The sequence below is a fragment of the Oryza brachyantha genome, chromosome 3 (assembly GCF_000231095.2).
Source record: "Oryza brachyantha chromosome 3, ObraRS2, whole genome shotgun sequence".
In the NCBI taxonomy this organism is placed as follows: Eukaryota; Viridiplantae; Streptophyta; class Magnoliopsida; order Poales; family Poaceae; genus Oryza; species Oryza brachyantha.
This window is the reverse complement of record NC_023165.2, coordinates 11,666,815-11,692,196: the sequence shown is the minus strand read 5'-3', so window position 1 is coordinate 11,692,196 and position 25,382 is coordinate 11,666,815. Positions and strand designations below refer to the sequence as shown.

The window sequence follows — 25,382 nt, the reverse complement described above, 5'->3', positions numbered from 1 at the left end:
ATGCTGAGTGGACGGCCTGCTTCACAAGAATCCCGATCTCTTCCAACAACAAGAAAATGGCCCAAAAATATTCCTGCATCTCTCTTTCGCGTGCTACCATCAATGTAACTCACGAACTTCTGATTTGCATCTCTCACTGGTTGTTGTTAATTGTTAAAAGTGGGAGGAATTCTCTAAGAGGAAAAGGGTACCTTGTAGCAGCTGCGGACTCTACACCACACATGACATTTTTGCACACTCGCAGCGATCACAACTCACAAGACAATATTCCAGTGCAAACGATGAATCAAGCCCAACATGCAAGGAAAAAGAAGAAATCTCAGGTATACCCACATGCAAGGAAAAAGAAGAAATCTCAGTTATACTACAACGTAGTTCACGGGAAATGACTCGACGACTCATTCAACAGAGGACATTCGGGCAACAAGGATGAGTCTCTGCTATGTACATTATAACTCCTGGATTTATATATATCAGTTGCTCGTGAGGTGAACACACTGCTCATCACTTCGCCACCTCAACTCCGATCCTCTCTGCAACCTGCGTCAGGTTTGAGATCCCTTAGATGAGAGTACACTGTACAAAGGAGCATTTTGCGAACCAGCAATTAATGTGACAGTCCCATGTTTACCATGCATCCTACTCTTTGTTTGCAAAAAAACTGGCAGCTTGACATGACCCTCAGTTGAAAACTTGAAACATCATGTCAAAAGAGTAACAAAAACACAACAAAATGCAAGCATCAAAGATCTGCTGTGCGGCCTGTGCCTTCAACAACAATCAATGCACCCCAGATCCCAATGCACCCAGCCATAAGAGCAAGGCTAATAGTATAGCCCGCTGCTGGCTATAGCTCATTTTATAGGCAGTGCTAAACCCAACTACTGGTTGCTTGTTAGTTGGCTACATCTTATAAATTAATTAATTAAGTATAAGCAGTACATGCCAGTGTGTATGATCAAAAGTGAAGTGTATCATTGTAGCCATTTTGTCGTGACATCAACATTTATTTTACATAACTAGTCAGAATGAGCCAACAGCGATCATACGCTCCAGATCACATCAACCAAGTTTCTCTGTAGTATAAAAAATACAACACACCAATAGCAGATAATTGAAATACCATAACAACCAAGTACATTAATGGATAATGTAATTCCAGGTCTAATACAGGTATGCAATCTCCAGAAGAGGGCGATCTTCTCTGTCATAAAGAGGCCGATCTTCTCTGCCAGCGTGGGAGGGAGAGGAGAAGGGCGGGAGCCATGTGAGAGGGAGGGAAGAAGAAGCGCGGGAGCCACACGGGAGGGAGGAGAAGAAGCGCGGGAGGCGCGGGAGGGAGGAGGAGAAGCACGGAGTCGATGGGAGGATTCGCGCTGAGGGGAGGGAGGCGGCACCGGGAGGAAGAAAGCGATCTGGAGCTGTGCGATGCGTGAGGGAGATGGGGATCGGCTGTGCATGTGTGGGCCATTATCTGTTTTTTAATTCCTTGTGCCAGCTGAAAGCGACGCTATCGCCCGGCTACAAAACAGTCGCCCGTTTTATTCTCTTTCTTCTTTTCTTCATTTTCTCTCCCCTCGACGTAGAAATAAGCTGATGTGGTATAATTTTGTAGCCTGCTGAGTCAGCTTATTGTACCTGCTAAATGAGCCTCGCATATATTTCGATGATGCTATTTCATAGTATTAATCTATCGAGCAGTTAACATACTCCCGAATGATTACTAGAAAGCATGCAGACAGCACAGTGGTATCAAAGTACTCACAAGTTACTAATAGGCCAAAAGCAAGCAACTGTGCCCAGGAAACAATTTGCAAGAGAAGAAAATATCTAATGTTAAGAAATACCTCATTGAAAGAGTGAAGATCACTTCCCCAGAGCGAGGCATCAAAGCCTGCATCTCTAGCTCCCCATAAATCATTTCTGCGATCATCACCAACATGAACGGCTTCTTCCGGTTTGACACCTAAAAGCTCACACGCCTTCAAAAATATTGTTGGGTTTGGTTTTTCTGCTGCAACCTGTTAGTAGATTATTCAGAAACAAGTCGAAATATAATTATATATATAACTGGTTTGCACATAGCAGGTAACAGTATATAGCATTAGCATGACTTGCAGGCTTGCAGCTATGAGTAGACGGGTTGGAAAGAGAATATAATGTTGAAGACATGGCCATAAAAGTCAAGACATACCTCTGCAGAGACAGCAACCACATCAAACCAGTGATCACACTTCAGAGCATGTAACAGAGGCCGTAAGCGGGTATCAAAATTGGAGACTACAGCAGTTTTAACACCTGACTTTCTTAAAGCTTGAAATACACTTTCAGCATCAGGATCACAAAGCTTCCAAGCCTAGCAAGAAAAAAGATTCTCATCAGGGGCCCATAAAATGAAAGCTGAAATATTATATGTTGAAGACACAATCAATCTCACCTTCTCTGTCATATAGTACCGATATAGTTCCTCAAAGTACTGCAAATCTGAACAGCCTGTAGAAGAAGTGACAATGTGTTGCCAAAAGGGCCTACCATCATCCACGTACCTTAACCAAGTTGGAATATACAAACTACAAAGTGAGCTCAAGCTTAAAGCTGTCTAAATACTGATAGACAGAAATGAGCTCAATGATAGTGCGTAGATAATAGAAGGAACACATAGTACTGCAGCATTCTGCGCACACAAAGGGAACGATTATGCTGATAGGGAACGATGATGCAAGATAACAGACATTTTTTTTTCAAACAAGTGCATGGATGCGCAAGATATAACTTGTAAACTTATGGAAAAACCATGCATCAGAAATACGTAAGCTGCACAGGGCATGTCAATGTCAAAGAAACTAGGGAAAATTGATTCTATAGCAGATCCACTTGTGCTTTTCAAGAGCAGCCATCCACCATCTATCATATTAACAGAACAACTAGAGAGAAACCAGTCAAGCAACACACCTGGAGAAATAAGACATTACTATGAAAAGGGTAGGGAATAAAAGGAATAAATTACTGCTACTGTATTATCCTAGTTTGGAAGTATCACATTGGACCATAAAGGAAAGCAAAGCTGGGAGGCACAGCCCAAACTGGAACTCAAGTGCAAATATACACATCATGAATAACAACATTTTCTTGAGCACATGAATTATGAATTCCCATTAACTATGAAATTCTTGTTGAACCAACTTTATTAGACATCTCAATATCTCAGTCTTTTTTTTTAAAAAAAAAGAAAAGGTATTTCTGGAAGCAACACAAATTGAAAATTATCCATGAAAACATTAGGTTAAAGAAAATCAGTGTGCAGCTATTGTTAAGGAGCATAAGTTGAGAAAAAAAATCCTAAAGCATTAGCTTACGAAAAAACTAACACAGAAAAAAGAGACAGGGTGGTGCAATGGCATGTCCTGATATCCTTTTGGCACCATCTGCAAATCTAGGGATGATGAAGTGAAAGTAGTTAGTACTCATTAAGAGATTGGGCTCTTGCTGTCCAATTAGAATGATAGTGACATAGAGTACTATTATGTAGGATATGTGCTAACATTTCAAAATGTTAAGGAAGAAGGTTAAATAGGGAAGAAGTTAAACCTCAGCAAAGTAAATGCATACCAGATTTAGAACTTTTATTATAAATAGAAGATAGTGTGAAAAATGACATTTATGCTTGTGCGCACATATGCATGTAACTGCCAACGAATTTTTATGCAGGTTTACATGAATGAAGTTGCCCTCAACTTTTTTTAAAAAATACATCGCTAAAAGTTTAGCTATGACTTCAAAAGATTGTTCCACCCTAGGTTTACATGACATTAAGAAGTCAAGTCAGAAGAACAGTACCCAATGTTAGCAAATTGAGTTAGTCAATGTACAGATTGCACCAACATCAACATAGAATTGAAGCCATCATTTTGTAAGCAATACAACACATTCAACAGAATAAGAGACTACAATATATAACCAGGATCAGTTACACAAGTATAAGATAAGATGAATGAAATGGCAAGCAACAATTTCACATGTATATACCACATATTCACACCTGAGCCGCGATCTGCCCCAGGGTTGCTCATACGCCCGCCGGTATCTCGCTAGGATCTCATCTTCAGAGTACTTCACTCCATACTTCTCACCAATGCTCTTATAAACCTAAACAAAAAGGAGAAATCGCAGTTCAGAACCCACACGGTCAGAGATCAATTCACCGCAGCCAGGAGTCAGAGCCAGAGCCACATCACATTGCAAGCTCTGCATCCAACAATTCGCACTAAACGGCATTGATCGGACTCCGAGATCCACCTAAAATCATGCACTGAGGCGGGGGGTGAGAAATTGTAATTCACCGAGGAAAACTGACCTGGGCGGTGGGCTGCGCGGGGACGACGAGGGTGCCGACGGCATCGACGAGGAGGGCGCGGTGGGTGACGTCGCCGTAGATGGACTTGCGGTAGTCGTAGTACTCCCGCGCCGCCGAGAGCTCCCACGTCGCCCCGCCCTCCCTCTCGGCCTCCGCCGCCGTCCCTAGCCACCGCAGCAGGCCGCCGCCCTGGCGCGCCCTCCTAGTCATGGCCACCGGGGAGCGCAGCGCTGCCACCGCCATCTCCACGGCCTGGGATCAGGGTGGTGCCGGCGCCGGGTGGGACCCTCCACTGGAAGGCTCTCTTTCTCTCTCCGGCGAGCCGCCGCCGGGGAATGCCGGGGTAGCCGCGCGTGGTGGTGGCGGCCGTGGGAGTAGTGTGTTCGCTGCTCTCTGTCTCTCTCTTCTCTCTCTCCTGTTGCTTGGGTTTCCATTCTTCTTGGAGTGCGGTTTCTGTTGGTCCCGGACCTTCTAGAACATTTTCTCTTCGAAAGCCACAAATCGGTTTACTAAAAAGAAAAAGAATAAAGAAAAGAGTGATTTTGGTTTCGTTTTGTTGTCATTTTCAACCTGGCAAATTTTGTTAATTTCTAAAATTTAGTACCCGCTCTGTTTCATAAAATTTTGCAATATTTAACCATTTGTCTTATTAAAAAATTAGAAAAATATCTTTTACTTTGCTTGTGATTTACTTTTTTTATCTTTAAGCACGATTTGTTATTTTTATATTTATACTAAATTTTTAAATAAGACAAATAGTCAAACGTTAAAAAAAATCAAACAGCTTATATTATGAAATGGAGGTATAGGTGGTAGGTAACAAAGTAAACATGATCTTACCATCGCTACCCTACCAAAATTTAAAAATTACAAAAGTTTCCTCTTATAGAAAACATTACCAACATTTGGAAAGGCTCTCCAAACTAAACACATTCTATGCTATCAAAAATTGGTATTGCTAACTTTTGAAAAGGTTAATTTTCGGAACAAAATAAACAACCCCTCTGTAACAAGACAACCAAAATAAATTGGGAATTCTGAAAACCGGAGGTTACCTGCAAGGTGAACTAGATAAGTTTTTTAAAAAAGAAATCAAACCAAAATTTAAATCTTTGATAAAAGCTGGTTAAATTTGATTGATAGTCAATAGTTTTTAAATGTATTTTGTGATAAATGATCTGTTTTAAGGCGGTTTTGTCTACCCCATGGTGAATGACTTATCATGATAGAAGAAAAAATGCACACGAATAATAAATAGACATTGTCTTACATTTCTCTGTTACTTTATTAAGTTGTGTTCTTCCTCGGAGATTTATCTTACTTTCTTTTGCATTTGTGCTTTCCGATCTGCTAAGTGTGAGTTTTTTTTTTTTGCAAAATGTTTTGTTAGAAATTTATTATCTTATATTTCTAAATATGATTTATAACTTTATAATTTTTAACTTTCGTTTACATCAGTAAAAAAATCTCCCATCTACTGCCTCAAGTATGGAATAAAGAAGAATGATTATTGTGACATGCTGCATGGAATTGAAGTTTTAGGGTTAGGATCTTAGAAATTCTTTTCCTATCGCCCACTATGCTTTAACGATAGAACACGTCATTTGGTTCCATAAGATATAGCCAAGATTATATTTCTTCATTTATACGCGCCTATTCTTTCGATATGAAGCTGATCGGTTCTCTTTGTACCTGTTTAAACACTAGGCTGGGCTGGGCTGGGCCGGGCCTGACAAAACCCTGAGTCAGATGCCAACCCAAATGCTAAGCCCAAGCTCGGCCTAAACGCCGGGTTTTCCTATGTCGGGTCAGGTTTTGTAGGGTCTTTTAAGGCTTCTGTGTTTCTTATTAAAATAATTGTGTATGTTATGTCTCTATAGCCTGAATCTAATTTTGGTTCTTTAACCCCAAAACTACGATAATACCTCTCTCAAGTACTAAATACCATGTAATTTATCTTTCACAATTTTTGTCCTATGTGATGCGACATAGCCAATCTAAGATGATACTAGTCTAGGTAGGGTCGACATGTCTGTTACTTAAAGGAATGATAGAACTAAGAGAACTTTGGATTAGAGATATTTTAGAACTTTCGTGTAGTTCTTCTCTCCGATTAACCATAAATAAATATTCTAATAAGCACGTGGTTCACGAACTAATTTACATGTTTATATAACACCTTCTACTAGAAGTCACTTTATGCAATGCAGCAATACTTGGCATAAAAAAGAGTGAACAAGGGCAGAAGGTAAGCAACCACATTCATTAATTCCTTTTTATTTAACTAGTTGAATTTCTATGCTTTACTATGGATAAAAGAAAATATATTATAACATGATCTAATAAAAATGACTTTTTTAATGAAATATGTAGCCATTTTTTTCCTAGGGAAACTCTAGACCTTTGGCTCTGATATCGTGTTAAGTTGTATCTCCTAGACATTTGCACCTAAAAGCCTAAACTTATAAGAAAAGACGGTCAATTTCTTTTATACACTCGTTGATTTGCATGCATTGCACTTAAAAACCTAAATTTATAGGAAAAGATGGACAATTCATTTTATATACAATACACACGTGCAGGAAACGTGCAGGAAGTAACTGCAACTAGTAGCATCTAATTAATATGCATGTATATAATATACTTATTTGATTAATATTTTTATTAAATAAAGCTTAAATTTATCTCAATAAAGCTTGCGAGCTTAAGACACCTACTCGAGCTCAAGCCAAGCTCTAATGGAACCTACCTTAAGGTCGTTACAAAATAACTTTATTTTTCACTTATCACACATATAATAATACAAAATAGCAAAAGATTATAATACCACTTTATTAAATTCCAATACAGTTATTTTATATTTTATCTAATTTTTAATGTATATTCAATGCCTTTTTTTTATCTTCAATGCAATGATTACACGAGAAATAAATTTATTTCTTTCTGACAAAAATGGTTTTACGTTTTTTTATGGGAGTCGGTACTCCTCAGCTCAGGTTGTGTTTACTTCCCAGAAATTTTTGGGAGATAGTTCACATCGAAGTCACATATTTAATATATTAAACGTCGTTTAATTAAAAAAATAAATTTTAGATTAAAACCGCGAGACAAATCTTTTGAGGCCGTGTCCGTTTGGAAGAGTGTAAGTTAAGTTACCCTGGCACGAAAAACGTAGTAATAGATTAATACATGATTAATTAATTATTAATTATTAAAAAAATATAAAATAGATTAATATGATTTTTAAATAACTTTTCTATAGAAAATTTTTGCAAAAAATACATCATTTAGTAGTTCGGAAAGCATGCACACGAAAAACGAGGAGATAAGTTAACTTGGAGTGGGGCATCGAACACGGGCCTGAGTCTATTTAGCACATGATGGTTACTGTAGTACTTATGACTAATCATATATTAATTAGGCTTAAAATATTTCTCTCGTGATTTTCTCATGAACTGTGTAAGTAGTTTTAATGTTCATGTATATTTAATATTTTATTTAGATGTCCAAATATTCAATGTGATGTTTTTAAAAAAATTTAGGGAAATAAACGGGGCCTCAGATCAGGGCGTGGCCGTTGCGCGGGATTGCGTAACTCACGACCGGCCCACATGCCAGCCAGATGCGTCGATGGCGACGCTCGTTACGCGGCGTCTTCTCCCTTTTGTTTTGTTTAGTTAGCAAATTTTTTTTCCAAAAATATTATATCGAATTTTTATACCTAAATAAAACATTAAATATAGATGAAAAAACTAATTACACAGTTATAAAAGAAATCTTGAGACGAATCATTTGAGCCTAATTAGCCTATGATTAGCCATAAATGCTATAGCAAATAACATGTGCTAATGACAGATTAATTAGGCTCAAAAGATTCGTCTCGCGGTTTCTAGACGTGAAATTCGTTTTTTCATTCGTGTTCGAAAGCCTCTTCCGACATTCGGTCCAATATTTAGCGTGACATTTCTCCCAAAAATTCTCTCAATCAAAACGCCAGCTTAACCACCAAGCTCACAGACTGCCTGCAAAAACAGCGCCCGGCGTCCGGCGGATCAAACGGCCCCCCTAAAAACCCAACCGAAAGGGAGAGGAAAAAAAAAAAGAGAAGGAGCGCCATGGATTCGCACGTAGGCAAGTTCTTCGATTCGGTGGGCTCGATCTTCCGCGGCGGCGACACCCTCCCCTGGTGCGACCGCGACATCATCGCCGTAAGCTTCCCCCTCCTTCTCTCCGCTTCCTTCCTCTCCAAATCATCGTCGAGAAGAACCCTTGGCTCTCGCTCGCTCGAATATGGTCACTCCCTCTTTTTCCCCTCCTCTTCGTGGGTCGGTTCGTTATGGCGACGGATTTTCTGTGGAAATGTGAGCCGCTTTCGCGAATCGGATGGAGGTTTACATACACGGCTTGTTAGCTGTCGGTGAATCATGGGGGATTTTTGAGGGGTTCCTAGACCGCTAAATCCCTAGCTCTTTCTGCGCTCGTGCTATCATCTGCTCCGAGTTTGCGTTTGTTTGTTTGTTTTATTTACCTATTGTCGCCTGTAAATATCTGCTGTTGAATCACAAATTTTGCCTCCATTTTTTTGCTACCGTGATTAATTGTAGGCCTAAACGAACAATATGTTCAGTTCAGTTGTACGTAGGGGTGGCAATTTCACCCGCGGGGCTGGGTACCCACCCCTACATGTACGGGGACAGGTCCCAATTTTGACCCGCGGGTAACCGGGTCTGGAGCCCCGCATTTGGGCGGGTGAGGGGGCGGGGATGGAGTTCTACCCGCGGATGACCCGTGGTGACCCGAGAGGGGTATATTAGACTATGACCCATTAAATTACAGCCTATATAAGATGCAAAAGCCTAATCCTAAGCCCACATTTCTATCATGGCAAATCATTTATTTGTTGAATCCATCATTGTTATTGCAATCCACTCAACTGCAGTACCGCGCATCCATCCAATTCAATTTTTTTCTTGTTAAATTTATTATTGTCTTTTATTTCTTGTGTTGATTGAAGTGAGACATTATTCGATGTGGGTGAGCGGGTCACCCGGTCGGGTTGCGGGTCCCCGGTCGGGTCGGGTACGGGGATGGATTCTGACCCACTTCTCCATTCGGGTTTGGGTTCGGGTATAGAAGTTGGGTGACGGGTTCAGGTCCGTTCTTGTCCAACCCGCCCCCGACCCGCCCCGTTGCCATCCCTAGTTGTATGCTGCTGTATGCCTGTATCCAGTTGCCTTGCGTCTTATAGATGCTCCCGTCTGGTCTAATGGATGCCACGCCGTGCGGGCTTGTCTTCTTCTTGAGTAGGGCTGCGAGAATGAGGTTGCAGAGGCTGCGAATGAAGAACAGAAGAACGAGAGTCTCATGAGGCTTTCGTGGGCACTTGTTCACTCCAGACAGCCTGAGGATGTGAACCGTGGCATTGGAATGCTTCAAGGTAGCGCATAACACTAGTACACCCTTTAGTTTTTAATGTCTGGAATTTGTTAATGAACTTTACAACTGAATGGCTTGAGTGCTGGTTGCAACATATGAATGGCCATCCCTCATTTTCTGAAAATTCTATGAACCATGATAATGTGTGTCGCCCCGTGGGAATTGAATTATATTCTTTTTGTTCACGAAAAAATTTGGCTTATGATATCAGCATTCTCCAGAATGCGCCTGACCACAATTTCTCTAGAATATGCTTGTAGACCCAATGTGATTATGATATTATGAATCTCCTTTTTTTTTGAAAAATCTACATGTGATTTTCATGTATCTAGTCTAAATCTAAACATTTAAAACGATACTTCTCAAAATTTTAAAAGTTTGATCCTTTGCATGTCCAAATCAAGATGTTTTCATGACCAGAGGTGGTATATAAGTCAGTTATTGTCAATCTGAAACACAGAGCTCTCTAGAAATCATAAGGGTAATTCTGGTGATGTTTCGCAGCCTTAAATTTGAATTTCAAGAGTTGAGCCACATATCTTCTAACATTTTGTCTATGGGGACCCCCTTTTTAATTGGAAGACCACATCAAATGGCTTTTAACATGTTATAAGAGGAGTCCTCCCACATGAATATCCATTTCGATGCTCCTTTTAGACTTTCAATATGCATTCTGAATAAACTCAATTGATGGGATTCTGCTTCTGAATCAAAATGGCACCTCATGACACTGTCACCTACACAATGGCATCCTTATCCATTCTTTCCATTTTATTGTATATCAACCATTTTTCAATCTCCTGTAACCTTTTTTCTGTTCGGTTGGCATTCAGATCTTGTATCTGTCAGTCTTGCTTTCACTCAGGAAAACTCATGATTTTTGTTGGCATCTGGCACTGGCAGCTTCTTTGGACAGGTCTACCAGTCCACTGCAAACAAGGGAGAAGCTCTACTTATTGGCTGTTGGACACTACAGAACTGGTGATTACACAAGGAGTCGACAGCTTTTGGAAAGATGCTTAGAGGTTTGATTACTGAATATATTTGTAATTATTTTTATTTGTTGTTACCATTAGTGATGGCGAGGATATGACATTCATTTAATTACTGATGTAACCTTTCTGGTGGTAACCTCCTCGCTCATCAGCACAATTAACTGATTTTAAGCTTATCATAATACTGCATTTTTATCAGCGGATCATTTGTTTAGTTTCAAAATCCCGATGTAGGAGTAAAACAAGTGAATGATTTGTACTCAACTTGTCCTGTCCACTCAAGATTTGAAGCTTTTATGACAGAGGCATGCCATTTGCTTTGTAGGATTGCTCTACTTAGTTCAGATTTGGTACCAACCTTTGCTGAATTGAACATTGTGTCTTTGTCTCTTTTATCAAATAGACATCTGAGATCGACTTTGTGGTTCATTGTAAATTTGCTTTACCTATAAATTAGTTTCATAATTCTTGTCAAACTCTTGAGGTTGTCATGAATTTAATGTTAATGAATGCACATTTTCACCGTGTACAGATTCAACCTGACTGGAGGCAAGCTCTCACTTTACAAAGGCTTGTTGAGGACAAAACCAGAAGAGGTAGGGTATATTATTTCTCATCCAATCCCTTTCCAGGCTAGGAAAATGAATTTGCAGTGTTTTTTCATCTCACACTGTTAATAATCACCAAACATATGACATTTGTTTAGTGAAATGTCCTTAGTTACTGCATCAGCAGGGCACACATAGAAGAAGTATTAAAAAATGATAACTTAGGTCCTTGATTATATATGAATTTTCACAATATAAAAGAAGTATCCGAGCACTCTCTAAATGGAAACAGGGCATTGCTCAGTTGACTAGCGTAGCCACCTGGGTTCGATCCTAAATGATCACAAAACCCAGGTGTCGCAACAGTGTCTGTGTACATCTGGTGAGTATAGAGGTCGGTCTTATCCCATTTCAAAAAGATAAAAAGTACCCTCTAAATATTTTTGTGACTATCCTGTGATCTTTGACACTTGTATCATTGAGGGATTGACATTACTGACTGGTTTTAATGTAGATGGTATGATTGGCATGGCTATTATTACTGGAGCCTTTGGACTTGTGGGGCTTGTTGCTGGGGGAATCATCGCTGCTGCTTCATCATCGTCATCTTCATCTTCTTCCAGGAAGAAATGAGGAACCCACGTGAAGTGAATAAAGATGTCAAGATGGGCAGGAAACTGATGTAAAGATGCGCATCTTGCTTTCATACTTCTTGCAACCGTATGTATACTCACATCTCCGTTTTTCAGTCCTGTTTGGATGCGAGACAAACCGTGCCATGAGTTCATACTAGAGACATCTCTATATATTAACATAATGGAAGATGAGGAGGATTCTGTGATTGAGTTGGTTTGCTCCAGTACCTGTATTGCAATCCTTTTTCTGCCTCAGAAAGTCAGAATGTGTGGAGTAAATTTTTAATTGATGAGAAATAAGAAATAGCATATCTAGTTTCCACCAGCGATTGGAAATTTCACCGAAAGTTGGCATAAAAATGGAATGGGTGGTTTGGACGGCGGTTTTGTTCTAAATGGCACCTACTCAGGGAGTCTAAGTCGTGAACTCGTGATTACATGTTATTCTAGCATTACACTCACCAAAAAAAAAAAGAAGACCCGTGTGTCATCTCTCTCTCCAGATAATCACTCTTCTTTCCCTTCTAATCTCCACTGCTCGTTCTCTCTTTGTCACGGGATCTGCACGCAGGCAGGATTCATTGCCTCCCGTTGCCCTTACCGCAGCTCGCCATCGCCGGTGACGGCACCGATTATCCATTTAACCGTGAGAAAAAACTATATTAGATCTAGATATATTCTTTATTTTATACCTGTAGGTATGCTATTGGGTCAGAACAACTCACCATCACCGGTGGCAGCACCAATTATCCATTTACACGTGAGAAAAAACTATATTACAACTAGATATATTTTTTATTTTATACCCATAGGTATACTATTAGGTCGGAACCCATGGCCAATGGGAAAATTGACATGGTATGACTACACATGCCTGATTTATTTGTTCACCCACCAAATCTAATTTAGACGTGAATTTCACTATACTATAAATGTTTTAATGTATGGTTAAGTTAAAGTTTAATTTATATCTTGCATTATGATATAATCATTTTAAGTTAAACTCATTTTAAATTGCTTAAAAACATTGTCATTTATAGTTAATGAGTAAAATTATTTACTATTCCCTTTTCGCAATGTAAGACTTTTGTAGTATTGTTTAGATTCATATCGATGCTAATGAATCTAAACATATATATAAATTATATACATTTCATCAATTAATAAATTTAGACGACTAGAAAGCCTTACAATATAAAATATAGGTAGTATATACAATTTATATTGGTTAAACCATGTAATATAGTGATAAGTAAATGGGTAAACCCATAGGTACATGAAGCTTGCAGGTAAATGGGTATAGACAAGATTTCATACCCGTCATGAATAATGGGTATACCATAGCCACAAAATTATATCGCAGACATGTATATGGGTATGTAAATTTTTATACACGTTTACTATTCATCTTATTCAAAAAATTTACACAATTATTAATTATTTTCATATCATTTCATTTATTGTTAAATATACTTTTATGCATATATATAACTTTACATATTTGACAAAAAGTTTTGAATAAGACATTAGTCAAATGTTTATAAAAAAGTCAACGGCATCAAATATTTAGGGATGGATGTAGTATTTGGTTTTACCGTCGCTAGTAAAACCAGAGGACCAGACTCAGCCAATAGTTGAAGAAAGACCAATAGACTTTTTTATCTCTATCTTTTTGGTTCTATTTATAATTTATTTTTAACCTAAAATTTAGAATCGATCTTGAGGTTTTTCTATTATAATTTATTTTCCAGCCTTTCAGATAGTTAAAAACATGTATATAAAAATTTTATTTCTAAATTATTTTTCCGTTTACGAATATATATCGTTAAACGATTGCATTTTTTCTTCCTTCCGCGGCTTAGTCAGCCTATTTGGACCAGCCCAACTACGGCCTGACCCAGGTATCAGCACTAGTTGTAGTTAATTACACTACGAGTACAACTAGGGCTACGTTCGGCAGCTTGTTAGTGTATTTTTTATAAAAATTTGTTAGTATATTATTTATAAAAATTTTCAATGAAAGAATTATTTTAAAAATCATATTAATCTATTTTATATTTTTTAATAATTAATAATTAATTAATTATATACTAACGTACTACGTCAGGACATAAACTAACTTACGCCCACCACCGCCGAACGCGGCCTAGTTCGGTAGCGGTGTTAATCAGGTGATTACTCCTAACTGTCAACCCCATTAAATTAATCAAGGAAAGGCCGAATCCCTAGAAGGAGGAGGGGGGCAGTGGGCCCAATCAAACGCCACGAGGAAGAAGGCGGAGAAAAGCTCGGCCACTTTCACGGGACAAAAATGAGCAGACTACTGGTACTACTCTAGTCTACCACTAGGAAACAAAACAAAATGACCAGAGAGAAAACTGAGGAAGAAAAAGAGAGAGGCATCCATTCGAATTCATTCTCTCTCTCTCTCGTCACGGCGACACGCCATCCCGCTCGCCGCCGCCGGGGAGGGAGGGAGGGAGCGTGCGAGGCCGGGGGCGCCCGGGCTCCTTTCCGTTCCGCTCCCCTTCTACTACCCGGCCACGTCGGCCCCGAGGTATGGGCTGCCGATCTCGAGCTCTCGGTGCTCTCTCCCGCTGAATGTTTCTTTTTTCTTTTCGGGATGGTTTGGGTTGTTGGGGCTCCTTCCGGAGCTGCCCGTTCGGGTCCAAGGGCGGCTGATGGGTTGAATCCGGCGGAGCTGGTTCGAATGCCGGCGGAGGCGGAGGGGTTCTGGGTTGGGGCCGGGGTGTTTTTGGTTGGGGTTGCTTGGTTTGCGCCGAGGCTTTGTTAGGGTTTGCCTGTCGATCTGATGCGGCTTCGTGCCACGGTGATACGCGTACCTGAGAAAGCCGGTTTATCCTTCCTGTGAATCGTGTGCTTCGATCGAGGGAGGTTTTGAGCTTTTGGTTGGATGAGCTATGCGTGGGTTCTTGGCATTTCTTATGTTGGCCAATCTATGGACGATCCTTTTGTACAATGGCTACTAATGGATGGGGCCTCGAGATGGTGTGCGTAATGGTGGTGATGGATGTAATGTAACCTACCTATTTGCCGTCATTGTGTTACTCAGATTTGTATCACGAATTTGTGCGCTTACAGGCTCGGGTAATGGTGTGTTGATCCGAGGAGAACAATTGGTTGCTCAGATTTCAGTATGAAAGTGTTGGTTGTGGATAGTATTATGTTAGTCATTAGCGAGTGCTGCTTCTCCCGCATTTTCTTGCTGTTCCCTTCATGACAGTAGATGGATTTGTTATTAGTAAAAGTAGCTGTGCTGATTTGAGAAGCTAAATTGAAGTTCTGTTTATTCGCAGTAACGTACTGTAAACAGTACTTGCTGGCTTTAGCCTTTAGGGTTTATCCGTACTGTTTTCTATGTTACATTTTAATAAATGCTACCCTTTTCTTCCTCAAAAGAAGCCATGGTTGTAAAGAAAAAGGAAAGTATTAAATATTAATTGATGTAACTGCATGAACTACAAATACACAAATAAAACCTCTAAAAAAATCCATGAATAAAAGAACAATGCAGTCCACACACTAACCTTTTTCTCAATATTTACACTTCTCTTATAGCAGGTATGCTAAACTTTCCTAATACAAAGCATACACAACATCACGGGCACTATAGACACTCATGACATATCTGTTGCATAGGGCGATATGCAGTATGAAGACCTGACTGGTCAACATTTGTGATGCACATGTGAGGCCCTAGCCATGTGCCTTCTTGATTTCTGCTCCTTTATGGTCCTATCTCCTTCAAAGCCTTTAAACAGTTCCCAATCATACTATGTGACTGTATGGGAATGGCTGTACTCGAAACATGGTTTGAGGAGGCAATGGCTTTTGTTAATGATATTGTTAATAGGAAGTGTTGAATTGGTTTTAAAAAGGAAGTATTGAAGCATTTGGTTTATTGTTTATTTTTAACTCGCTAATAACACAAATAATTCTCTTTCCTAGCAGGTTCCTAGAATCTCTACTTCTCTAGAGTGCACTTATGGCCTCAGTTACTTATATTGATGATTCCAGTTCTGAGGTAATTGATCCTCCAAAGACTGAGGTGCTTGATGTTACTGAACTTGCTGGTGATCCCGTTCCGCATTCACCAAAACCAAATGTGGTAGTTTCTAGCAGTGTACGTGAACTGCTGGAATGCCCCGTCTGCCTGAGTGCAATGTATCCTCCCATTCATCAGGTGCACCCTATACCACCTATTAAAATTGAAACTGTTGTACTTAAAAGAATGATATTTTCTCCTATGAAAGTCACTCGGGGTAACAAAACATGAATTTGATTAAATTGCCTTTACTATCTTGAAAACTGTTTTCATATTTTTAGTCTGGTCTATTTCAAAATTCTCTAGAAGATTTGAAACAACGTTTTGTATGCTGTTATTGTTGTTTTCTTGGTTTAAAAGGGTCATTCTCAGTTTCTTTCCACATATATATTCTGATGCACTACCCAATTGCTACCTGTATACTTAGCGCCCAAAATTAAGTTAGCTAAATAGTATGTAAAGTATGCACATCGTTTTGCTATGTTGTAATACCAACTCTTTTTTCGGCTCATGCAGTGCTCTAATGGTCATACGTTGTGCTCTGGATGCAAACCAAGGGTTCACAATCGCTGTCCAACTTGTAGGCATGAACTGGGTAATATTAGGTGCCTTGCTCTTGAGAAGGTTGCTGCGTCTCTTGAACTTCCATGCAAATACCAGAACTTTGGATGTTCAGGCATTTATCCTTACTACTGCAAGCTGAAGCATGAGTTGCAGTGCCAATATAGGCCTTATAGTTGTCCATATGCGGGATCTGAATGCACGGTTGCTGGGGACATTCCATACTTAGTTAATCACTTGAAAGATGATCACAAGGTTGACATGCACAATGGCTGCACCTTCAACCATCGCTATGTCAAGTCGAATCCTCATGAAGTTGAGAATGCCACCTGGATGCTTACGGTACCCCTCGCCAACTTCAGCATGCAAATTAATAATTACTATAATGAAATATATTACTTTATGTTTACTTATGCAAAGATTGGTTCACTTGTCTGCAAAGATAGTCCATATTTCACCACTGAGTTTCATTGATGTTTCTGTAAAAATAAACATTGATTCACTTGTCAAATATGATTGCAGTCTATACTTTTCATGTCAACTAAGGACGCTGATTGTGTCGCATAGTTGTTGGTCTAAAATAATCCTCACCTATAAAGACACTCCATGTGAAGATCCATCTTCATCCATTTCCAAGAGGCTCTGCAGCATGATAATAACATTTCGACAGCCTCATGATTCTGCAAACCTTTTCTCGACGCAATAGGAAATTGTGATGTTTCCTTATTTGTTCTTTCCATTGAACAACATGGACTAAATACTTTTTAATGCTTTCATCTAGGTTTTCAGCTGCTTTGGCCAATACTTCTGCCTACATTTTGAAGCATTTCAGCTTGGAATGGCACCTGTGTACATCGCCTTCCTGAGGTTCATGGGTGATGATTTGGAAGCAAAGAACTACAGCTACAGCCTGGAGGTAGGAGGTACTGGCCGCAAAATGATCTGGCAAGGGGTGCCCCGGAGCATCAGAGACAGCCACCGGAAGGTCCGGGATAGCTATGATGGGCTTATCATCCAGCGGAACATGGCCTTGTTCTTCTCTGGTGGAGAAAGGAAGGAACTCAAATTGCGGGTCACAGGGAGAATTTGGAAGGAACAGTGAAAATTGCGAAATGATCTGTTTCATCGTTTTTTTACCCTAGCATGAACCTATGTATTACATTGCAAGAACCATATCCATTCATAGGCTGTGACGTGACTCGAAAGCCAAGGACTTGTACTATATTATTAGCTTTGTTTTAGCTATCATCTCCAGTTAGATTGGTGCCTGTGGATGGCTTGATGAGTGTCATGCAAAGCAGGGTGGTAGTGTTGTAGATTTCATGGCAATCTTCTCTTTGCCTTGAACTGCTTAAGAGTTGCCATTCTGTCGTATAGGGAAATTTAATGGCAACTTATGAGATGTAAAGGATTGTAGCTTCCGACTGTATTGGACTCTTTATCTCATTCGTTCAGCATTTTTCTAGCTATCTTTACAACAAATCAAATCATGATGAAATGTCATGAAGAATGTGCCACTGCTTTTCATGTGAAATGCTTGAAGTGGAGGGTGAATATCAGAATGATTGTAGGCTTTCTCCAAATAAAGTTTCAATTTGGTGTGCAATATTAAATTGGAGTTAAAAACCTTGAACACTCAAAAGGAAAACTGACAGATTAATAAAAGATAAAATGAAGTGCTGAGTAAAAAAAGGGAGTATCAATAATTTGTGATCTGCATCATGTCTGGAGTAGCACTGTTTGTACGGTACAGGAGCAATAATGCTGTGCCCGTACATTACTGCCTCCCCTTCAATTGTCTGCACCCGCCGTACTACCATGCCGTAGCACCTTGTCTGAAGGATTTCACTATAGCTTTGCTCACAAGGGTTAAGGAATTGTTTTGTTGGATGCCCAAATCAACTCTACCAAATTTTGGTATGTTAATTAAGTCTTCAGTAAAGTAGAGATGAGCGTAAGATGTGTTTGGTTTGATGGCTTTCACGTTTTCTTTTGAGAACGTTTCTAGAATTTTACCTTGGAGAGGCTAGTTTGAATTACCTTGGAAAGTTTCTAGAAAAATGTCTGGATTGTTCCCTTGTGAATTGATGCTCACTTGGGTTCGAGTCTCTAGGTACAAAGGACACATGTACAATCTCTACTGTTCTACTCCTAGTTATCCTGAACGCTGACTCATCTATGTTTTTACCCAAAGCCTTTCAAGTGGAGAATCATGTTGCATGCTCAAAGGGCTAGCATTGTCAAAACTGGTTGAGTGCTATTATATGAAGAAAGTAATTAGCAAATAGTTGGACGAAACTGAACTGATATTGATGAGGGGATAACAGCACAATGATTATGCAGTGGCTAAGGAAAAAAGGATAACACCACTAAGCACCACGAATCCATTATTATACGGTGGCTGCGTTCGAAACAGGCTGTTGCAAAAGCTAATTAGCAACACGGAAAACGATAAACATAATTAGTATATGATTAATTAAGTATTACTTATTAAAAATTTGAAAAATAGATTTATTTGATTTTCTAAAATAATTTTTATATAAAAAAATTCACACAAAATATATCATTTGATAGTTTGAAAAACATGCGAACGAAAACAAGAAGCATTTCATCTCAACGGGGCGAAACGAACACAGCCACTATGTAATAATTATTGAGCTATTGAACTACACATCACTTCTTGCCCAAAAAAATTGTCTTATTATTAATAGCTACCAAGATATATATAGGAGGGAAAAGAAAAGTGTTAGATCACCTCGCAATTGTATGGTTCAAAGCAGCTAGCCATGTATTATTATCCTTGGAGGTAAAAGAAAACACAAAAAGTAAGGGAACAAACTAGGGGATTCTGAATATACCAAACCCATATATTTACATTGATGAAACTAACTGCACTCTGTACTGCAGAATATTTTATACATTTTTAATGCATACAAATTACAAACCAATACATGCTCAAATGACAAATCCTTCATCAAAAGACACATTCGCTTGTCGTTCTTCCGGTTTTGCGAATACAGGACCAAGAATCCATAAACTCTAATCCCCCAAACACTGAACATCCCAGCACCCACAGATTGGTACGCAATCACATACATTTCATAGGGCAAGAAAAATCTAGATATTGTTCATCCTTTCTTGCTTCCCTCTACTGCTACCTATAATTTCTTGTATACTAGTATTAACATGAAAGATTTATTGTACACAGATAAGCGTAAGCGATCAAGAGCAGCAATGGGGGCAGCGTACCAGGCCGTTCTCATTGCAGTCGCCGCAGCGGCGGGCGCATCCTTCCTCGTGGACGAACACCTTGCGGGAGCCGTCGCAGGCGGGGCAGGGGACGAAGCGGACGCCCCCGCAGGCGCCGCAGACGAAGGCCGGGTCCTGCCCGGCGGCGCCCTCGAGGAGCCGCCGCAGCTCGCCGACCTCGTGCAGCTGCCGCACCTCCTCGGCGCCCCCCACGAGGCGGGCCCCCACGAGGAGCTGCGGGAGGGAGAAGGCCCGCCCCCGCGCCGCGAGCAGCGACTGGAGCTCCCGCCGGAGCGAGGCGTCCATGGACACGTCCCGCTCGTCCACGGCCACCCGGAGCCCCCGCAGCACGGCGCGCACCGCGGAGCAGTCCGCGAACGTGCGGCGCACGCCGCGGAGCGACGTCGTGTACAGCACCACCGCGTTCGTTTGCTGCTGCTGCTGCTGCTGCTGGCGCCGCGCCCTGAACGACGGCGATCGCCCCTGGCCCTGGTAGGGGTGGTGGTGGTACGTCAGCGACCGCGCCAGATGCGTCGGCTTCTTGGAGAACGGCCCGACCGATCCGCCGCCGAGCTCGTCCATCCCCTCCCCGGCTGCCTCCTCCGCCGGGGAGGTGGGGATAAGTCGACGGCGAGGCTGCGACGACTCCGGCGAGAGGCGAGAGGGGAAGGAAGGTGAGTTTGGTGGCGCACCGCGGCGCTGTATTTTTGTGAATCGGAGTTAACGATGACGACGAGGCTACCATTGACACTTCGACAGCGATATTAATCGCTATTTGGGACCCGATTACACACAGCTGTTGCAAACTTGCATGTGATGAGTGTGTGGCTCCATTAGTAGAAACATTATTAAGTGCAATAATAATATCGTAGATGAGAATTCAACGACAAATTATAAATAAAACTTTTATATACACGTTATTACTGGTCTAAAAACAAATGCTAAAAAAATAAATTATGACGATAAATTCATATATCAACTCTAAATTTAAGGTTAAAATTTTAAATTTTATCTACTAAAAAGATGATGTTAATGCAAGCGTGAGATACTGTAATACTCTTTGGCACTATCCTTATTACCCAACCTTTTGCTGTTTTGCACTGAATGGTTAAGTGGTGCGTTTATTTTCAAAAGTTATCTATATAAGTTTTCTATAAAATTAAATAATTTTATTTTAATGCTTATAATAGTTAATGTTTAGTTATTATATAAACAAAATAGTAATATTAGGGTATGTTATGATTGATGGAATTTCCAAAGAAAACGGGGGGGGGGGGGGGTAAATTCTTGAAAGAAAAGTTACTGTAATAAGGTTTGCTCCGTACGAATTGAGGCAATCAGAAAAGAAAATAGTATCTACCTAAACCTCATTTTGCTCTTCCTACGTTTGGTCGGACACAACGAAACGAGATGATGGGAAGGTGTCACGAAGATTATTGTGTTGGAAAATTCATGTGTTTTAAACGATCGTCCATGTAAATTTATGTGTTTTCAATTCTTTATTTGACACATACGTTCCTGCATTTTTCCTGTTTTTTCTTGAGTTTTATTTTTCTTTGATCCAAAAGACCAAACAAACATGTACCAGAAGCCTCATTGATCTTTGTAGAGATGAACTTATACTGTATCCCTATATATATATATATGTTTTTGGTGGACCAGTTTGGTACTCCTCTAAGGTATAGCCAACCACTAGCTCAGAGGAGCCAACCAATAGCTAATTCATACGATATCTACCTATAAAACATATTCTACGTGTCATACAATCCTACCTGTCATACAATATGTCTTGGAGTCCATGCTGCAGCTGGCTATAAATCAATTAATAGCTCGCTGCTATTCTCTTTTCTCTTTTATCTTTTTAAAATATATTTATATCTAGCTTATAACCTGCTGCTATTATTGTACCTGCTCTAGCTCCTAACTAACTTTAGAGTTTGTCTGAGCAGAATTGCTCGAACCTTTCTCTCATGTTTTTCTTAGAGCTAAAACCGTTTGGCTCGGGTCTACCTCCGGAAGATTCGAGTAGCAGCACCTACATAAAAATGCGAATTGTCGTTGCAGTTCTAGAATTATTACAAACTATATTTCTTTAGAGGAAATAATTACTTTTTTTTCCTCATATATAGATCGTCCATGGCCCATGGGCCGAAACCCGTGTGAGAGGTATCGGGCCTGAAGCCCATCGCCCCGTCGATCCTTCCTTTCCGTTGTGGATAACGCGAGGTCGCGCCGCGCGAGGGCAGGTTGCACTGCGGGTGAGACCGGAGGCAGCATCTGCTCTCCTCTCCTCTCCTGAGCCTCCGGCTGCGGCTGCGGCTACGAGCGCGTCCATGGCGTCCCTCTCCCCTTCCCTCCACCTCCCTTGGTAACGCCCCCTCCTCCTCCCTGTCGATACACAACACCTGCTTGCTTGCTTCGCTTGCTGAGCGCTGCCTCGGAGACTAGCGCTGCCGAGAACGAACCAGCATTTGGTTTCTTGTTCCTCCGCCAAGAAATGGGGGAATTTGGACGGACGGGACTGGGTAACCCAGCGTTCTTGGTAGTGTGCCAATAGGCCGTATTAAATTCGCAGGAGAATTGCAATTAGTAGTAAGCTGTGTCCTGAAGGAGGGTTATTTGTAGCTGTCGATGGAGCCATCTGAAATGGCACCGGCATTTGTGGATTGAGTTTGACGAACTATCTTAGAGAAATGTTAAAAGAGTTGCATGAAGGGTTTGGATAATTTTCCAGTCCGTTAGTTCAATGAGGGCAGCACCTTGTGTTTTGCTTTCATGAATCACTGGTTGGTAACCTGGCAAAGTATGCGTATACCATTTCGATATCTGAAACCTTAAAACTTCACATCAGTGGTGTGGTGTGGTGCGGTTAGGGATGGTAAACAACCCTATTTAACCCTTAAAAAATTTTAGCTCAAAATTCTATAAATCTTAGCTCACTCTGTTTTGGACTCAACCCTTTATTTTTTTATAGGCAAAAAAAGTTGAGTCCATTACCACCCCTAGTTACAGTAAATGATTCATCGTGAAATTTTACTTTCTAGCATCATTCTTTAGAAACATCTGGCCATGTTTACAAATGAATACCTAGGCTCTATATTTCTTTTGAAAATTTAGCTCCAGAGTGATATTGATTGAAAGATATAACTTGTCAAAAAGTTTTTGAATGGATCAGTGCATTATGGCATTATGCCACCACTCATAAACTGAACACTGAACAAATAGCCATGTTGGTACAAGTTCAGGCAGGAGCTGAAATTGTAGATTTCTCATTTGGTCTTTGGATCCTATCTTTCTCGATAGTAACTATTTTATGAATTTAAGCCATAATGGTTCACTGTTTTACCAAACTAAATTGATGCAATTTTTTGTTGTAAAGGGCATTTATTTATTTGCAATTTAATATGACAATTTTGGTTAAGTTGTCAAACTAATATGGCAATTTAATAAATCAGCAATTCAAGGACTGGCTTTGTTGCAAAGACACAAGGGATTCGTCTTCGTGTTATCCCTGCTGGCAGAGTTGGTTTTGTCAGAAAAACAGTGGAGTGCAAGGAATCTAGAATAGGAAAGAAACCGATTGAAGTGCCATCAAATGTGACCCTTACATTGGAGGAGCAGTTTGTTAAAGCAAAGGGTCCATTAGGGGAGTTATCACTAAACTACCCAGCTGAAGTAAAAGTGGTGAAAGAAGAATCTGGTAAGCTGAGAGTTTCCAAGACTGTGGAGACCAAAAGGGCAAACCAGATGCATGGCCTTTTCAGGTTAGACGATTTTGCTTACGTTTTTCTCTGGTTCACAGGTCGTAATATGCTGCGTTGTCTTATTGTTTGTGTTCCACATATTTTCCTAGTATTCCAAAAGTCAGTATCTTAGGATCAGTCAGTTCTGGTCACAACTCATCATATTGGAGCCATTGCTTCTTGCAGTCAAGAGCACCATGAGCATAGGATTCACATGGCTCATGGGTATTTTAATTGTGATGCCACCAGTGCCTTAAAAATAAGTTGCATCACAACATGTTTCTCCTTTAGTTTCTTTATCTGAATATAAGAGTACCAACATATTACCTGAATTGGGAGAATACCCAGCTTTGTTAAGGGGTAACTATAATCAGTACAGGTGTTTAGGGGGGTCAAGTGATGAAAGGTGTGATATGCCAATAAGAAGCTATGAATTTATGATCTTGCTTGCTTCTCTCTATACTTGTTCCTCTAAAAATGCCGGTGCAAATATTCAATGCAGAACCCTGACGGACAACATCATCGTAGGGGTGTCAAAGGGGTTTGATAAGAAGCTTCAACTAGTCGGGGTCGGGTATCGTGCAGCGGTGGAGGGTAAAGATCTTGTAATGAACCTGGGGTTTTCGCACCCTGTTCGGATGGCTGTTCCTGAAGGCCTGAAAGTTAAGGTGGAGGAGAACACCAGGATCATTGTGAGTGGCTATGACAAGAGTGAGATCGGACAATTCGCTGCTTCCATAAAGAAGTGGAGGCCACCTGAGCCATACAAGGGGAAGGGTATCCGGTACGCTGATGAGTTCGTCAGAAGAAAGGAAGGCAAGGCTGGGAAGAAGAAGTAGAAACCTGAGTGCCTGAGTCTTTGTTACATGTACTTTGTTTCATACTTCATTTCACCTTTTTCCTATGTAACCCCTCACATATTTTGTGAAGAAGAAACCAGACTAGTGGGGGCAAAAACATGTTGTTTCACTCTTTCACGACTTGTAGAGATGATACCTGTTTTCATCAACCCATGTCTTGGTTACAACTTACGAGCATCCATAGTGTGATTGCAATGCTGTTTAGAACACCCAGCAACACTTGCACAGACATGATGATGCAGTTGATGTGCCTTTACATTTTTGTATATCTTCAGCCTAACTGCCTATTGCCTCATGTAACTCCAGCCTGACCGAGGCGCCACCACATCGGCATGGATTGCATGTATGCCTGCGGCGCTTCTAATGTTAATCTGATTATCCGATGCACACAGTTAGCTAGCACTTAAGATAAACAAAAGACTAGATCTAGTGAAAGGAAAACTACTTCTAGCAATATTCCAAGGATACAAACTAAACAAGTGAAGTCACAAGTAAATCGGGAGTTAGAGAAGAAGTTACCTTAAGGATCCTACTCTCCATTAAAGAGCTCACAAAGGGTTAGGTTTTCACTAACCCTTTTCTCTAGAGGTCATACACATGTACGACTCCTTCACTAGTGTTATCTTTTCTCTTGTAGAGGTGAGATATGACCTTCACAAACTTTCTTTGGTCAACCACAAGAAGATTTAGTGGCTCAAGAACAAAGCCTAGCTGTCTAGTGGTCCTCAACCTCAAAAGCAATAAATGCAACATGAACTCCTTAGGATTGAAAAAACTAGTGCTCAAAAGTACGCAATGAAAAACAAACACCAAATCCACCACAAACCCACTCACTCACTCAAGAATAATCAATGCAACAACCGCAGGAGGAGTTTTGAAATGAAGGCTCAAGGAGTGAAATCAAGAAGCTCAAGCCAATGGCATTGAATGTGCAA

At 40.5% G+C, this 25,382-nt stretch overlaps 5 protein-coding genes across 8 annotated transcripts; 3 read left to right on the top strand and 2 right to left on the bottom strand.

Moving 5' to 3' along the window:
- Positions 1 to 375: 375 nt before the first annotated feature.
- LOC102703296 (haloacid dehalogenase-like hydrolase domain-containing protein 3) lies at positions 376 to 4,787 on the bottom strand. 3 transcript variants are annotated; one of them, XM_006651325.2, is made up of 6 exons: positions 4,355 to 4,787; positions 4,040 to 4,146; positions 2,438 to 2,546; positions 2,195 to 2,356; positions 1,848 to 2,021; positions 376 to 540 (listed from the first exon to the last, which is right to left on the bottom strand). In XM_006651325.2, the coding sequence occupies exons 1-6, from the start codon at positions 4,595 to 4,597 to the stop codon at positions 505 to 507; spliced, it is 831 nt and encodes a 276-aa protein (XP_006651388.1). In that variant the 5' UTR covers positions 4,598 to 4,787; the 3' UTR covers positions 376 to 504. The 3 variants fall into 3 exon arrangements, with proteins under 3 accessions (XP_006651388.1, XP_015689731.1, XP_015689732.1); XM_015834245.1 differs by having other exon boundaries at positions 490 to 576; XM_015834246.2 differs by lacking the exon at positions 376 to 540 and adding an exon at positions 946 to 1,638.
- Positions 4,788 to 8,362: 3,575 nt separating this feature from the next.
- On the top strand, positions 8,363 to 12,178 carry LOC102715189 (mitochondrial fission 1 protein A-like). The gene is made up of 5 exons (XM_006650031.1): positions 8,363 to 8,562; positions 9,662 to 9,791; positions 10,694 to 10,815; positions 11,318 to 11,381; positions 11,848 to 12,178. The coding sequence occupies exons 1-5, from the start codon at positions 8,470 to 8,472 to the stop codon at positions 11,964 to 11,966; spliced, it is 528 nt and encodes a 175-aa protein (XP_006650094.1). The 5' UTR covers positions 8,363 to 8,469; the 3' UTR covers positions 11,967 to 12,178.
- Positions 12,179 to 14,387: 2,209 nt separating this feature from the next.
- LOC102714901 (E3 ubiquitin-protein ligase DIS1) lies at positions 14,388 to 17,995 on the top strand. Of its 2 annotated transcripts, none has more exons than XM_006650030.3 (4): positions 14,388 to 14,525; positions 15,941 to 16,172; positions 16,551 to 16,937; positions 17,377 to 17,995. In XM_006650030.3, the coding sequence occupies exons 2-4, from the start codon at positions 15,975 to 15,977 to the stop codon at positions 17,695 to 17,697; spliced, it is 906 nt and encodes a 301-aa protein (XP_006650093.1). In that variant the 5' UTR covers positions 14,388 to 14,525; positions 15,941 to 15,974; the 3' UTR covers positions 17,698 to 17,995. The 2 variants fall into 2 exon arrangements, with proteins under 2 accessions (XP_006650093.1, XP_040378571.1); XM_040522637.1 differs by having other exon boundaries at positions 15,938 to 16,172.
- A 1,497-nt stretch (positions 17,996 to 19,492) lies between these two features.
- Positions 19,493 to 20,524, bottom strand: LOC102703024 (uncharacterized protein At3g28850-like). The gene has a single exon (XM_040522363.1). The coding sequence runs from the start codon at positions 20,424 to 20,426 to the stop codon at positions 19,818 to 19,820; it is 609 nt and encodes a 202-aa protein (XP_040378297.1). The 5' UTR covers positions 20,427 to 20,524; the 3' UTR covers positions 19,493 to 19,817.
- Positions 20,525 to 22,090: 1,566 nt separating this feature from the next.
- LOC102714629 (50S ribosomal protein L6, chloroplastic) lies at positions 22,091 to 24,597 on the top strand. The gene is made up of 3 exons (XM_006650029.2): positions 22,091 to 22,212; positions 23,300 to 23,608; positions 24,090 to 24,597. The coding sequence occupies exons 1-3, from the start codon at positions 22,178 to 22,180 to the stop codon at positions 24,424 to 24,426; spliced, it is 681 nt and encodes a 226-aa protein (XP_006650092.1). The 5' UTR covers positions 22,091 to 22,177; the 3' UTR covers positions 24,427 to 24,597.
- Positions 24,598 to 25,382: the final 785 nt, after the last annotated feature.

Bases quoted from the DNA above. Each gene is read 5' to 3' on its own strand.
- LOC102703296 (XM_006651325.2), bottom strand. From the start codon at position 4,597: ATGGCGGTGGCAGCGCTGCGCTCCCCGGTGGCCATGACTAGGAGGGCG. The intron at 2,357-2,437 runs GTGAGATTGATT...TTTTCTTGCTAG, and splicing joins GGTACTATATGACAGAGAAG to GCTTGGAAGCTTTGTGATCC. The intron at 541-1,847 runs GTATTTCTTAAC...AACCTGACGCAG, and splicing joins ATCTTCACTCTTTCAATGAG to GTTGCAGAGAGGATCGGAGT.
- LOC102715189 (XM_006650031.1), top strand. From the start codon at position 8,470: ATGGATTCGCACGTAGGCAAGTTCTTCGATTCGGTGGGCTCGATCTTC. The intron at 8,563-9,661 runs GTAAGCTTCCCC...CTTCTTGAGTAG, and splicing joins GCGACCGCGACATCATCGCC to GGCTGCGAGAATGAGGTTGC. The intron at 9,792-10,693 runs GTAGCGCATAAC...TGGCACTGGCAG, and splicing joins TGGCATTGGAATGCTTCAAG to CTTCTTTGGACAGGTCTACC.
- LOC102714901 (XM_006650030.3), top strand. From the start codon at position 15,975: ATGGCCTCAGTTACTTATATTGATGATTCCAGTTCTGAGGTAATTGAT. The intron at 16,173-16,550 runs GTGCACCCTATA...CGGCTCATGCAG, and splicing joins TGTATCCTCCCATTCATCAG to TGCTCTAATGGTCATACGTT. The intron at 16,938-17,376 runs GTACCCCTCGCC...GCTTTCATCTAG, and splicing joins ATGCCACCTGGATGCTTACG to GTTTTCAGCTGCTTTGGCCA.
- LOC102703024 (XM_040522363.1), bottom strand. From the start codon at position 20,426: ATGGACGAGCTCGGCGGCGGATCGGTCGGGCCGTTCTCCAAGAAGCCG.
- LOC102714629 (XM_006650029.2), top strand. From the start codon at position 22,178: ATGGCGTCCCTCTCCCCTTCCCTCCACCTCCCTTG. The intron at 22,213-23,299 runs GTAACGCCCCCT...TTAATAAATCAG, and splicing joins CCTTCCCTCCACCTCCCTTG to CAATTCAAGGACTGGCTTTG. The intron at 23,609-24,089 runs GTTAGACGATTT...TATTCAATGCAG, and splicing joins CAGATGCATGGCCTTTTCAG to AACCCTGACGGACAACATCA.